At 43.8% G+C, this 14,562-nt stretch overlaps 1 protein-coding gene across 17 annotated transcripts in view; it reads left to right on the top strand.

Annotated features, from left to right (window-relative positions):
- The window catches only part of birc6 (baculoviral IAP repeat containing 6), a 147,542-nt gene that overhangs the window by 72,446 nt on the left and 60,534 nt on the right, over positions 1 to 14,562 (top strand). For 13 of the 17 annotated variants that reach the window (XM_035754228.2, XM_035754236.2, XM_035754235.2 and 10 more), the window contains exons 60-63: positions 4,110 to 4,309; positions 4,796 to 4,867; positions 6,689 to 6,992; positions 7,989 to 8,206. In XM_035754228.2, the coding sequence (XP_035610121.1) occupies positions 4,110 to 4,309; positions 4,796 to 4,867; positions 6,689 to 6,992; positions 7,989 to 8,206 (794 nt within the window). The remainder of the gene's footprint in view (positions 1 to 4,109; positions 4,310 to 4,795; positions 4,868 to 6,688; positions 6,993 to 7,988; positions 8,207 to 14,562) is intronic. The other 4 variants (XM_035754241.2, XM_035754243.2, XM_035754244.2 and 1 more) reach the window with 1 other exon arrangement.

A 14,562-nucleotide genomic window follows, 5' to 3' on the forward strand; every position in this document is an offset into this window, starting at 1 on the left:
GATATCTATAAATATATCCAATGCAAAAAAACATGTACATTGAAATGGTATTAATATTAATTTGCATACATTTCTGTTAATTCCCATATACTGCCGTTCATTCCCACAAAGTTTCCACGTCTGAATATTCCCCAAAATGTGCAGCCCTAGGTGTTGTAAATGTTATTACTGTCACCCCTTCAGAATTGCATTAGACAGGATTTTAGGGGTGATGTACTTTATTTAGCCTCCCCCTAGTCATGTCTTGGCGGTCAGTACCAGGGCACACGTGATGTGATGGGGTTGGATACATTTTGACCATTAGGATATGACAGACAGCAAGAGCAGTTGATGTCTGTTTGATATTGTCTGCAACTTGTAGATGTGCAAACCAGAGGAAATTGCTCTGCTCTCTTCCGGCCATGACAGAGCCATACCACCTCAAGCAAAGTCCTTCACTTCTACATGTTTTTCCCTTGCAAGTGGAAAAATGAATGACTAAAACTGAGAACATGGTCAATAATCCCACGATTTCACTGGTAGCCTATGGCTGCACACAATCTTAATGTGCCGCCTCAACCATCTGTGGTACTGAATGCATGTTTATGACGTGTGCTCAGAGAATTGATGATAGCAGGTGATGTGCTGCTCATGTAGAAAGTGTAGAACCACTGCCCTCCCTGGGAGCTGCAAGGGGTAATGTAGTGAAGCTGAACTAATAGCTGACAAAAGCGACACAAGGTGTTCGCTCTTACTAACATGTGAAGATGAGTATTCCAAACTAATCTCGTTTAAAAAATTCACTATACCCTGTGATTCTATACCAGTCGCTCGAATCAGAGGTAAATTCTGTGTCGTTTCCACTGGCTCTGCAGTGGGACATTGTTTGCAGTAAGATATTGTTAGCTTTTTACAGAAACCCGCTTTAGTGCTTTTTTTCCCTCTTGCTGCAGGCTTGTTTTGCCTGCATTGTTAACAGAGCCCATGCTTGGTAGCACTGTTACAAAGCCCTGTGCCGGTCTCTGTCAGTGTGGATGTTGATTCTCCCCAGTGGCAGTCACAGTCTGTATGCTGCCCCTGGCACCCTGGGGCTAATTAACACGAGCAACCACCACCTATAGTCCAAGCAGTGGAGCGCATCTACTCCTCCCTGCATCGCACCCTCTTCTTCCGCACCTCAGTCCTATCTGTCAGTCACACTGGATGACTTGTCCGTCCCCCTGTTGGGTGAGATATTTTAAAAGGCAATGACTGCCAATCAGATCTGCCACCCCACTCCTAGAATAGTGGGCTGCTGTTAGTAGTACACAAGATGGGAGGCCGGTGACCTGAGTGTTATCTGCTAATGAATGTCTGTCCAGCGCCAAACCCATTTCACCAATACTGTCTTCAGCCAGACACTAACCACCTGATTAGGTCAATCATTGTCTTCATCGAACCAATTTAGTTTCACTGCCGTGCTCTCGGAGTTCAGATAATTAGTTGAGGCGTATAGATTAGAAACTGCCTGGAGCAGGCTGAAGCCTGCCAATGCTGTATATTCGGCACCACCGCTTTCATCCCTGGTCTGGGCTAAAGGAGCACTGCATGGTAAAGGGTAGTGTTCAGTGGACACACATTTTCAACTTGAGGTTGGTTCACATCTTTTCTTGATTCTGACAAACCTCTGCCCCATTGCTCTCTGCGCTTAACTATATACTTGACTGTGCAGTAAAATACATCTTTTACAATACTTACTGATAGCTCGCCTACAATTTCCCCAAATAGCTTCCAATACCGTCGCTTCCCAAAACAAATCATTCCGGAATCCTTTGTCTCCAGACCCATTGAGGCTGATAAATGGGGAGGATAGCAGTGACCCTCAGTAACAGTCCTGCCAGAGATGGGGGGAGGAGGGAGGAGGAGGAGATCTCTTAAACCAGTACGGTGGCTTTGACCAGGGGGAGATAACATAATCCATTTACCAGGCTCAGCCCCACTAACGGCCATCCACTGAATTGAAGACGGGTACATGGAGAGATCCTTCCCGAGCCCCCTTAAAAGCCTTCAACTTCCACAAATAGGCCAGGCCTTTTAGAGCTAAATGGGTTTTGTCCCTCTAACCATTTTTAGGTTTCTAGGTCTACTCCGTAGAGAGAGAGGACTTTAGTGTCCAAAATAACCTTTTAGCATGGGCAGCACCATTGAGGACTTTCACCATTTTGAAGTAGTCAACTGGGTGGGACAGATCATCTAGATTCAGCCACAGGCTGTTTTTTTCTTGAGCGGGTTGTCGGACTGTAACATAATTACACATTTGTGGACTGCAAATTGACCGCAAGAAGCCCAAACAGTGCTTTCGGTGTATTCAGACCCATTGAATTTCCCCACATTTTGTTAGGTTACAGCCTCATACTAAAATGTATTAAATTGCCCCCCTTATTAATCTACACACACTACCCCATAATGAGATGGCAAAAACAGGTTTCTAGAAATGTGTGCTAATTTATATTATTATTATTATTTTTAAACATATCACATTTACATAAGTATTCAGACCCTTTACTCAGTACTTTGTTTAAGCACCTTTGGCAGTGAGCCTTGAGTCTTCTTGGGTATGACACTACAATCTTGGCACACCTGTATTTGGGGAGTTTCTCCCATTCTTTTCTGCAGACCCTCTTAAGCTTAGGTTAATCACTTAGGTTATTTCCTGCGCATGTTTATTTTTTGCTCAGAGAACTTGGGTGGCCAAATTCGGCCCGCAGACCGCCCGTTGGGGAACGATGTCCTTTGAGTTAAGCAAGGATCACATAATTCCATCCAGGTCACCAGTAAGGACCAGCCAATGAATTATACTCCTGAGGAAACATTCCATAACTGCAGGTGGCGGTAAATTACCAACCTGGGCTTTATACCTGTTCAAACACACTCTAGGTGGCAGTGTGCACCCTGTCAGTTTGTTTGCCAACTCATAAAGTATTAGAAGAAGAAAATTGACGACTGCAAATGGAGATGTCCTCAATGGCGCTGTCCGTGCTCTCAGACACAATGATGTGATGTTTAAGTCTATGGCCTACCCTTGATTTATCTCTTGAACTCTCAGGCTAATAGGATGCACTTGGTGTAGTAAAGGTACTGGAACATTCTGTAAAATAGAATGTTTGTTCTTGAGCAGAATGATAGAATTCCTTGTCGTTCACGATTTGCCCTCTTTCTTGCAGATTTGATCTGATATGCTCCTCTGAAGTCTAATGATTACCCTTTTTCCTGTGCCTTTTTGGTTGCATTTGAAATGTAACCGTAACTCACTGGGTTGATGCTCTTAAGTATTCTCTGGGTGGCCCAGTCTCTTCTTGCGGCCTGCTGAAAGATGAGCGCTTCCTTCTCCATCACGTTTAATCCTGATTTGGAATTTCAGACAGGACGGGCCTGTTACAACCCCTATTAGTCACTACCCTCGTGACTTTTTAATTCACTACGAGGAGGAGGGGGAAAATCCCTTTAGAGACGGGAGCAATGAATCATTTATTTTATTTTCTTCTCCAGGAGGGTGATGTGCAGCGTTTTGTAGATGACCTATCAATCGACTGGGGCTTTATATCATCATAAAACTGGCCGGCCGTGCCGCAGAATGAAAACAATAATGGGGAGCTATTTTTTTTACCATTCATCCTCCGTTCCATTTGGTTTTGACTTTGTGTACGGAACCACACCCCTGACGTGCAATCAAGGACAAGTAGTCTGAGACCTTGATTCTGTTTTAGTCCGTGTGCACTTCATCTGGACTGGCATATCCTTTTTCCAAGGACAACCATTAGCACATATTTATGCATTCACATATGAAAATAGAAATGTTACTCCATACCCTTATTTCTGGGAAAACTGGTCTGTTTCTCTCTCTCTTGCTTGAACTTTACAAATGAATAGTGATAGCTCTGTTTTTTTTCTCTCCGTCTTGTAACGAGGGATGAGTTATGAGAGATTTATTTAATTCTGTGTTTGAGATGTAAACAATGGCCCTCTTTGCAGGGCATCCCATTATTTACTTGTCATGATTGGTTGAGCGCGGCACATAGCACACAGAAGAACACAAGCCACATAGAAAATACCTAGTGTAAGTGAAAACACTCTGCTTTCCCCTCCTCCAGTGGAACACTGTGACATGCTGAGTAGCTGTCCAGAGGACGAGCCCATGACCCCGGGAGACGAGTGTCTGGACGCAGCCATCGATGAGTCCCTGCTCGAGACCAAACCCATCCAGTCGCCCCTGCAGGTGTTTGCAGGCATGGGTGGTCTGGCCCTGATCGCTGAGAGGCTGCCAATGCTCTACCCAGATGTCATCCAACAGGTTTGACCACTTCCTATTCTAATAACCACATAACTAACACCAGCACCAGTAAAATACCGCTTTCACAACTTGCGTAATTAGGGAGGTATTTAATTGTAGTCCTACAATGTTAAGGCCATTTCCCAGATATATTTAGATATAGCATATCATCTAACGCTCAACACTTAAGAAATTCAATCTGCCTTTGCTACATAGATTGTCCAATGCAGATCTGAAGTTGCCAAAGTAGTGCCTTGTCTCTACTCTGGTTTCAGCCTATAGAGAGGCATTGCAAGTCACTGTTTTCCATTCAGTCTAAATCCCTATTTGTCTCTTCTGGGCTCCCCCTGTGCTACATCATTCCTCCTAAATGAAAGTAAATTGATACTTTAAACGGTAATTGAGAGCACATAGCGACAAGGTGACTAGCTGGAATGGCTTCTGACAGCTGCCAGGTACTAAATCTGTTTTGTTTTGTTATTTTCTCCCCCTTCCAAATTGTTGCAGCGAATTGAATTATTCAGGCAGTCTCCCAGAGCTACTGGTGGTTTGAAGCAGACGCCCCACGAGGGCTATCAAGTGAGATGATTTGTTTTGTACTTAGCATTGTGATGAAAATGAAGCATATACATGATTGGTCATTGATTGGTTGACCATATACCTCTCTCAACAGGATATTACATCATTCTGCATTAGTTTAACCTTTTGTGTGTCTCTGGATAGTGTTCTCAGAGCACGCTCTTAAGGCTGTGAATAATTGAGGTGTTCTGCTCTCATCCTGAGTGAGACTGTTAGCAAAGTAAACTTAAGGCATTGATGTAGGTGAGGCTTTTCTGTTTACCCAGCAGTGGCCCTTCTGATGGGTTAGCCAAACAGCCCAGGTCTGTGTCTTTTGTCCCACTGGTGTTTAGCTGTTTGCCCACAGCACATCCTGTTCCTGGAGATCCACTCTGGCTCTTAGTGCAGCTAAGCTTGAATTGATTATATTGATCACAACTAAGCACAAAATAACTTTGTTTTTCCGAAGTGCTGCCGCTCCAATACTTGCCTTAATCTTAAGGACACTGGGCACAACCTGAAAAAACACTCACTGTAACAGGAGCCCAAAAGTTGAGGATTGGTACAGTGCCTTCAAAAAGTATTCACTCCCCTTGACTTTAATCACATAATGTTGTGTTACAGCCTGAATTTCACATTGATAACATTTAGACTGTTTGTCAATGCCTACACACAATACCCCATAATGTCAAAGTGGAATTGTTTATATACATTTTTACAAATGTAATAAAAAAGGCAAAGCTGACGTCTTGAGTCATTAACTATTTAACCCCTTTGTTATTGCAAGACTAAATACGTTTGGGAGTAAAAAATATGCTGAACAAGTCACACACAAGTTGCATGGACCCACTCTATGTGCAATAAGTGTGTACCATGATTTTTATATGACTCTGTAACCCACACATACAATTATCTGTGAGGTCGCTCAGTTGAGCAGTGAATTACAAACACAGATTCAACCACAAAGACCAGGGAGGTTTTCAAAATAAAACGATCAACAGAATGGAACTACGCACAGGCAAAACCTACAGGAAACCCTGGTCAAGTCTGCATTCCACTACATACACAGGGAGCTTAATTCACCTTTCAGCAGGACAATAACCTAAAACAAGGCTAGATGTACACTGGAGTTGCTTATCAAGAAGGCAGTGAATGTTCCTGAGTTAGTTTGGACTTAAATCTACTTAAATCTATAGCAACACCTGAAAAGGCTTGTCAAGCAATGATCAACAACTAGTTTGACAGAGCTTGAAGAATCTTTAAAATAATAACGGGCAAATGTTGCACAATCCAGGTGTGGAAAGCTCTTGGAGACTTAAACAGAAAGACTCACAGCTGTAATCACTGCCAAAGGTGCTTCTAAAAGTGTGTGTGTGTGTGAATACTTATGTAAATGAGATTCCTGCATTTAATTTTCCATCAGTTTGCAAACATTTCAAAAAAACATGTTTTCGCTTTTTTCATTATGGGGTATTGTGTTGAAAAAAAATGTAATCCATTTTGAAATCGGGTTAATTCACAACATTTGGAGTAAGTCAAGGGGTATGAGTCTGAAGGCACTGTTTGGTTTAATTTATGTTAAACTTGTAAATCAGTTGACCCTCTGCTTTATCCCATCAAGGAAGTGTTGAGTTAGGAGCTTTGTCCCCAGGGCACTATGCCCAGTCCCCCAGCAGCTCTATCGATTTGAATAACTGTTCTCGAGTTCCATATACTCCCTACTACCCTCAGTGCCCAAAGACAACACATGACATTGAGATCCCACCCGAGTCAGCTCGTCTTGTCAGTGTTTTCCATTTGTTGTCCTCTAACCCCATTCTATCCCTGGCTCATCCTGTGCAGGTGAGTGCTCCGGTGGTGCCCTCTACCACGCAGGAGAAGCCCAAGGACAGCGACCAGTTTGAGTGGGTCACCATCGAGCAGTCTGGCGAGCTCGTGTATGAGGCGCCAGAGACCATGGCCGCCGAGCCGCCACCCATCAACAAGTCGTCAGTGCAGACCATGTCGCCCATCCCTGCCCACTCGCTGGCGGCCTTCGGTCTGTTCCTGCGCCTGCCGGGCTATGCTGAGGTGCTGCTGAAGGAGAGGAAGCACGCCCAGTGTCTGCTCCGCCTGGTGCTGGGCGTCACCGACGATGGCGAGGGCAGTAAGTGACAACTCTCACGCAGCTTCAGTCGTGGTCAGGAAAAACTCCTGTCCCTATTTATGAAGGATTTTGAAGCATGTTCATATTTTGAAACACCGGGTCCCTATGGTGTTAATTTAGAAGGCTGCTTGCATGGACAAACATTCTCAGCCCTACTAATAGCAGTTCACCTTCCCACCAATGCTCAGATTGACTTTGTCAGGCAGTTGATCTTGCCAAGTTGTGGACCAAGCAGATCGATAATGCCCATTATCAGAGTCCCTGAACACATAGCTGTCAGTGTCATAATATGGGCAATGCATGTAAACCAACTCTTCTAACACCACCTGGCCACAAGCAGGTAGAGAAATAGAGGGGGAGAGATTTTAATCCCTCCATTCACAATTGAGGCACGTTTGTTCCCACTGGTGCAGATCTTCCCCTGCAGTCCTTGAGACCATATCTGTTTGCTGGCCCTGTGGATCATTTAGCCAAAATACTCACACTGGCTTGTTTAATATTGACAAGTCCTACCCCCTCTCATATATTACAACTCCTATCCAGCCGACCTTTGCTCTCATTTGCCTTCATTATTGATGACTATTTAGCTCCCCTCTCCTCTAGGGCCTGAAATAAACCATGTTGTCCTGCAACATTTTTTCTTTCTTTAGTCCTTGAGATAACGGCCCTTAATGATTGAATGAGAGCAGGCTGCCAGCTTGTTTAGTGACACTGGTCACATAGCACACTGTCAGTCTGCCATTTAGTCGGCTGTTGTCTTCTCTGGCCTCATTCTCATGAGTGCTAAATCAATGTGTCCATCCTTTCTGGACAGTATTCCTCCACTTCTGTGGTCATCCCTCCTATGGTGGTCATCTCTCTCACCATCCCTCACACTCATACAGTGCTTCATTCATTTCTGTGTTTTTTATCAAATTCTTGTCATTATGAGAAGATGATTGATATTATCAATCATCTTCTCTGATTGGCTGTTTCTCTCCCCTTCCTTCCTTCCAGGTCATATCCTGCAGAGTCCGTCGGCAAATGTGCTGCCCACGCTGCCCTTCCACGTGCTGCGGGCCCTATTCAGCACTACACCTCTCACCACAGATGACGGCGTGCTGCTGCGCCGCATGGCCCTGGAAATAGGAGCGATCCACCTCATCCTGGCCTGCCTGTCAGCCCTCAGCCATCACGCACCCCGTGTCCCCAACACCAGCGGGAACTCATCAGAGGTGAAGCCCAGACACTGACCGTGTCCAAAAGGCGCTCACATGCACATACACACTTCTGGGGACATGCATGTGTGCTTAATACTCGAAGTGCAGTGAAAGTCATGTGAATTTAAAATTGTATTATCTCCTGCATTTTTTAAGTCAAGTCTAGGGCTGTTGAGGTGACCATATTACCGCCACACCGGCGGTCACGGGTCATGAAGGCAGTCAAATTCCTTGTGACCGTTTAGTCACGGTAATTAGGCTTCTCCAAGCTCTGATGCTGCTGATGGTCATTAGTAGCCTACCAAACTTGCTAACTGCCTGGTACTCAGCACTCTATTGTGCATCTAATCACTCTGACATCAATGCAAATGTAATCGAAAATCTAACCAAATACATGTTGCGGAACATTTCTATAGGCTATGCAGTTGCGCGAGGAAACCAAGTGATGGCCTCGACTAAAAAGAGGAGCATTCCATCAGCTTTCTATCGGCTAGGCCTACTATATTTATTTCTCAACTTTCCTTATATTAAGCACATTGCCTCTCTATACAACAGGCGTATAACCCACCTGGTTGGCATTAAAATTAACCACGGGTAAAAGTGTCCTCCATTCGCTATTTTGCTGCCCCTGTTTCCAGACAGGTGCATGATAGTGGTCCATTCTAAATCAAATCAAATTTTGCACATTTATTATTTAGTATATGTAAAGGGGAGATTTTATCAAGAATCGTCTGATGGGTGATAATAGACTATCACTTGTGAATGATATAGTATCACTTGTGAATGATATAGTATCACTTGTGAATGATGCTGCCTTTTTTTTGTGACTTTTTCTAATCATAGTCGCACACCTCATGTAACCTAGCCCATTGACCGGTGTTTTAATAAGGTTTGTATCACATCTAAAGTGACCAAATAACTTCTTAAAATTTGGCACATTAACCTTTATTTAACTAGGCAAGTCAGTTAAGAACAATTTCTTATTTACAATGATGGCCTACCAGAAGGCAAAGGCCTCCTGCGGGGACGGGGACCTGGGATTAAAAATAAATACAATATAAATATAGGCCAAAACACACATCACAACAAGAGGGACAACACTACATAAAGAGAGACCTGAGACCACAACATACAATGGGGGGAAAAAGTATTTAGTCAGCCACCAATTGTGCAAGTTCTCCACTTAAAAAGATGAGGGAGGCCTGTAATTTTCATCATAGGTACACTTCAGCTATGACAGACAAAATGAGAGAGAAAAGTCCAGAAAATCGCATTGTAGGATTTTTTATGAATTTATTTGCAAATTATGGTGGAAAATAAGTATTTGGTCACCTACAAACAAGCAAGATTTCTGGATCTCAACAGACCTATAACTTCTTCTTTAAGAGGCTCCTCTGTCCTCCACTCATTACCTGTATTAATGGAACCTGTTTGAATTTGTTATCAGTATAAAAGACACAACCTCAGTCACACCTCCACAACCTCAAACAGTCACACTCCAAATTCCACTATGGCCAAGACCAAAGAGCTGTCAAAGGACACCAGAAACAAAATTGTAGACCTGCACCAGGCTGGGAAGACTGAATCTGCAATAGGTAAGCAGCTTGGTTTGAAGAAATCAACTGTGGGAGCAATTATTAGGAAATGGAAGACCTACAAGACCACTGATGATCTCCCTCGATCTGGGGCTCCACGCAATATCTCACCCCGTGGGGTCAAAATGATCGCAAGAACGGTGAGCAAAAATCCCAGAACCACTCGGGGGACCTAGTGAATGACCTGCAGAGAGCTGGGACCAAAGAAACAAAGCCTACCATCAGTAACACACTACGCCGCCAGGTACTCAAATCCTGCAGTGCCAGACGTGTCCCCCTGCTTAAGCCAGTACATGTCCAGGCCCGTCTGAAGTTTGCTAGAGAGCATTTGGATGATCCAGAAGAAGATTGGGAGAAGGTCATATGGTCAGATGAAACCAAAATATAACTTTTTGGTCAACACTCAACTCGTCGTGTTTGGAGGACAAATAATGCTGAGTTGCATCTAAAGAACACCATACCTACTGTGAAGCACGGGGGTGGAAACATCATGCTTTGGGGCTGTTTTTCTGCAAAGGGACCAGGACAACTGATCCGTGTAAAGGAAAGAATGAATGGGGCCATGTATCGTGAGATTTTGAGTGAAAACCTCCTTCCATCAGCAAGGGCATTGAAGATGAAACGTGGCTGGGTCTTTCAGCATGACAATGATCCCAAACACACCACCCGGGCAACGAAGGAGTGGCTTCGTAAGAAGCATTTCAAGGTCCTGGAGTGGCCTAGCCAGTCTCCAGATCTCAACCCCATAGAAAATCTTTGGAGGGAGTTGAAAGTCCGTGTTGCCCAGCAACAGCCTCGAAACATCACTGCTCAAGAGGAGATCTGCATGGAGGAATGGGCCAAAATACCAGCAACAGTGTGTGAAAACCTTGTGAAGACTTATAGAAAACGTTTGACCTCTGTCATTGCCAACAAAGGGTATATAACGAAGTATTGAGAAACTTTTGTTATTTACCAAATACTTATTTTCCACCATAATTTGCAAATAAATACATTAAAAATCCTACAACGTGATTTTCTGGATTTTTTAAAATAATTTTGTCTGTCATAGTTGAAGTGTACCTATGATGAAAATTACAGGCCTCATCTTTTTAAGTGGGAGAACTTGCACAATTGGTGCCAAACTAAATACTTTTTTGCCCCACTTTAGCAGGGCAGCAACACATGACAACACAGCATGGTAGCAACACAACATAACGACATGGTAGCAGCACAACATGGTAGCAGCGCAAATCATGGTACAAACATTATTGGGCACAGACAGCCGCACAAAGGGCAAAAAGGTAGAAACAGCAAGAGGTTTAGAGCCTAACTGGCATACATAAGCAGCTCGTGAGTCAAGTTTGGATAAGATAATTTTCACCATTAAAAATGCAGCTTTTATAATATAAGCATTACATGCATAATCACATTTGCAGTCACTTTTGATAGCCTACTGCCATGTGCACATTGGTGACGAAATAGCCTTTTATAGTTTATCAACATTTTAAGCTAAATGTTCTGATCTGTTGCATCACCCACATTGCGTCAAAAAGTTATTTTTTATGCTAGTGGTTCTATTAATTTGGGATCTATTGCATCCCACAACTGTCCGACTGTTTGGAATATTTTGTACTATGGGGGATAGTAGATTGACATAGACTGCTGCATTTGCTGTTATTCGACTTATTAAAATGTAATGTTCCAAAAGTCTGCTTCAGTGGCTTGTGGGCCATGAGATGTGTGGAAGCCAGGAGATGCTAAATGTGTTTGTTAATTAACGGTCAATTACTGTGAGACTGACTTTTAAACTTATTTCACACACACAGGCTTATAAAAATAGATGTAGCCTTAAGACAAGATTAAATTGACAATAGTCTAAATGGGTGACTATATTAGGAAATGTTTTGTGAAGGAACGGAGCTTACCGACTTGAAAATCATCCTACAGAGGTTCATGCATGTCAGATGTTTTGATTTATATAATGGAAAAAGAGGACACTCAAAGGTTTCTAAAACCCCTAGAGTCCCATTCAAAAGTTTGGACACTTACTCATTCCAGGGGTTTTCTTTATTTGTAATATTTTCTACATTGTTGAATAACAGTGAAGACATCAAAACTATGAAATAACACATGGAATCATGTAGTAACAAATCAGTGTTAAGTGTTAGTGTTAAACAAATCAAAATATATCTTATATTTGAGTTTTTTTTAAAGTAGCCAACCTTTACCTTGATGACAGATTCACACTCTTGGCATTCTTGTGGTGGTATTATTTATAATTTCATATACTCTGATATAAACTGGGTAGTTCAAGCCCTGAATGCTGATTGGCTGAAAGCCTTGGTATACCACGGGTATGACAAAACATTTCTTTTTACTGTTCTAATTATGTTGGTAACCAGTTTATAGTAGCAAAAAGGGACCTCTGGTGTTTGTGTCCACGCACTCCGTGTTGTGGATGTGCGTTTGAACAGCCCTAACCGTGGTATATTGGCCATATACCACACCCCCTCGGGCCTCGTTGCTTAATTAGAATTTTGATGCCCCAAAGGCGAGGCATTGGCTCGAACTGGGATGTCTTGAGGCCCGGCCATTCTAGTGTTAATAGAGCAAGAATGTAAACACAGTTCAAACACACTCCTACTCGTATGTCACCAGATGTCGGTGGAAGTGTGTTTTGCCCATTGCATCCTCTTGTGTGTTCATGATGGACCAACACTAAGATAAACCTCTATTTGGGTTTGGTTGACAAAACATTGTGTGACAAATAGTGTCAGCCTTGTCTAATGCTTTTGGCTTGACACGATAGGAGGTTCTCACTCTCCTTTTGTCTTTCGCTCAGAGAGAGATGGGCGATGAGGATCAGTCATGTTATTAATTACTCTACCTGGCAGGGCTTTAATCGGGGCTCTTATGCATATCTCTACTGAGCCCTTGACAAATTGGGTAATTGTTTAGTGTGAATGATAAGAGGCAGGTCTGGCTTTGAAGAGAGATGTGTCCTTTGTATTTTTGCCAACTCCAGGCAGAAGGGAACATCATGAATAGGAATTGAATCATGCACTGTCTGACTGCCATGCCCATTAAATGGAGTGATTCCACTTCTATTGAGCTTTCTGCTTTGATGCAACACTCACCTCCTGCTCGTTGCCTTTCAAAGTACTCTGTACCGGTCTCGGACCACTGCGATGCAAAGGAGATGACGATCAACTTGTATCAATCACAATAGGGATTTTGATCACTGGAACTCAACGCCACCAGCATCCAGCAATGCCTCCACAAGGGTCCAAGCGCAATATATTTCATAGGCCTAAATCCAGCTAGTCCGCTATAGATGTTACTTTATATAGTGGGCTAGGCTATTACAGTACTACAGCCCAGTGTTACTGTGGACCGTTTCAACACGTGCTCTCGTCCACAGACCCATGTGGATTTCAGGAGTTGTCAGAATTGAGGACAGATCTCAGGGGCCTGTTGCTTTGGCGCCGGCCAAAGTCCTGTCACAGCGGTAATGGCCGTCCTTGAGGCGGCGGCCCAGGGGTGCTGCTTTTGTGTGGCCGGAGACACGGGCCAGGGTAGGCGGGCGGTCAGTACACACACACACACACACACACACACACACACACACACACACACACACACACACATCCCTCTTTATCTGGGAAAGTGAGCCTCCTCCCTGATTTGATGTTCCAGGGCTCAGTGATTCGTCTCCAACCTCTTATGACGAGAGCATAACTCCTCCCCCTTATACCACTGGGAGAGAGTCAGGACTGGGCCCTGCTCCGGCCCAAACAGGACTGTCCTATACAAAACACACACTATTGCCATCTATTAAAATCCAGTGAACAATGAAGAAACTCACCAAAGGAATAAAAGACACACGGGTCAAAATCCCAGCAGTCTCATCCCACCTACTGTAAAGTCAATGGAAATGCTGAATCATCTCTATTGCGCCCCAGTTGACTGATAGAGTTGACAGTGATCTCTGGTGGCAGAGGTGCATGTACATATACGCCACCTCCATTAGCCGGTAAAATTCCCATAACGCTTGTGTGCACGTCGGGAGCGTTCCTGCGATGTTAAAGATGCGCTGGGAGAGCGCAGCGTTAGCCACTTGTCTGTCAGCCACGGCCTCTCCCTTAGATCTTTATGGCACGCCCACGTCGAGCCTGATGATCGTCAAAGCTGAAAAGGTGCAGTCTCAAGAAACATTATCCTCTCGTCTAACTCAGACATCCTTTCATATCCATCTCTCTGTTCTCTTTATTCAATAATGCCCTCTGCTCCCTCCCTGTGCCACAGGGAACTCTCGTTGTTCAAATATCATACGCACAGCACCAGGTCGACCTTTGTTTAGTCCGAGCATATGCTCTTTCCCTCCGAGACTCCTCTGCCTTTTATTTGACATAATCTCCCTTTCAAGCTGCTGGGCATGTGCTCTGAGCTGAACTAGAAGGGCCTCAAGTGTATAATGGCTGCGACAAGCAGGGCTGCATAGGAGTTGGGACTGTGGGTAGGCAGGCTAGTTATGTTCCATTTTTCTACCTGGAAAACCAGCATTGCGCTCTCATTCCACTTTTGATGTGAAGACTGACATTTTGAAAAGGGGAACAGAAATCTTATTCAATCCAAACGTGTAGCCCATGCTGCATTGACAATAACATTTTTAGTCTTTTGATTTCATAAGCTTATGGAACGCTATTATCTTTAGGTCAGCCCTATGTTGTCATCACAATGCACCAGTAGACTACACTTTACCCCCCTGCTGATTTCATGTGTGGCGCTGATCAC

The sequence above is a fragment of the Oncorhynchus keta genome, chromosome 36 (genome assembly GCF_023373465.1).
Source record: "Oncorhynchus keta strain PuntledgeMale-10-30-2019 chromosome 36, Oket_V2, whole genome shotgun sequence".
Classification (NCBI taxonomy): domain Eukaryota; kingdom Metazoa; phylum Chordata; class Actinopteri; order Salmoniformes; family Salmonidae; genus Oncorhynchus; species Oncorhynchus keta.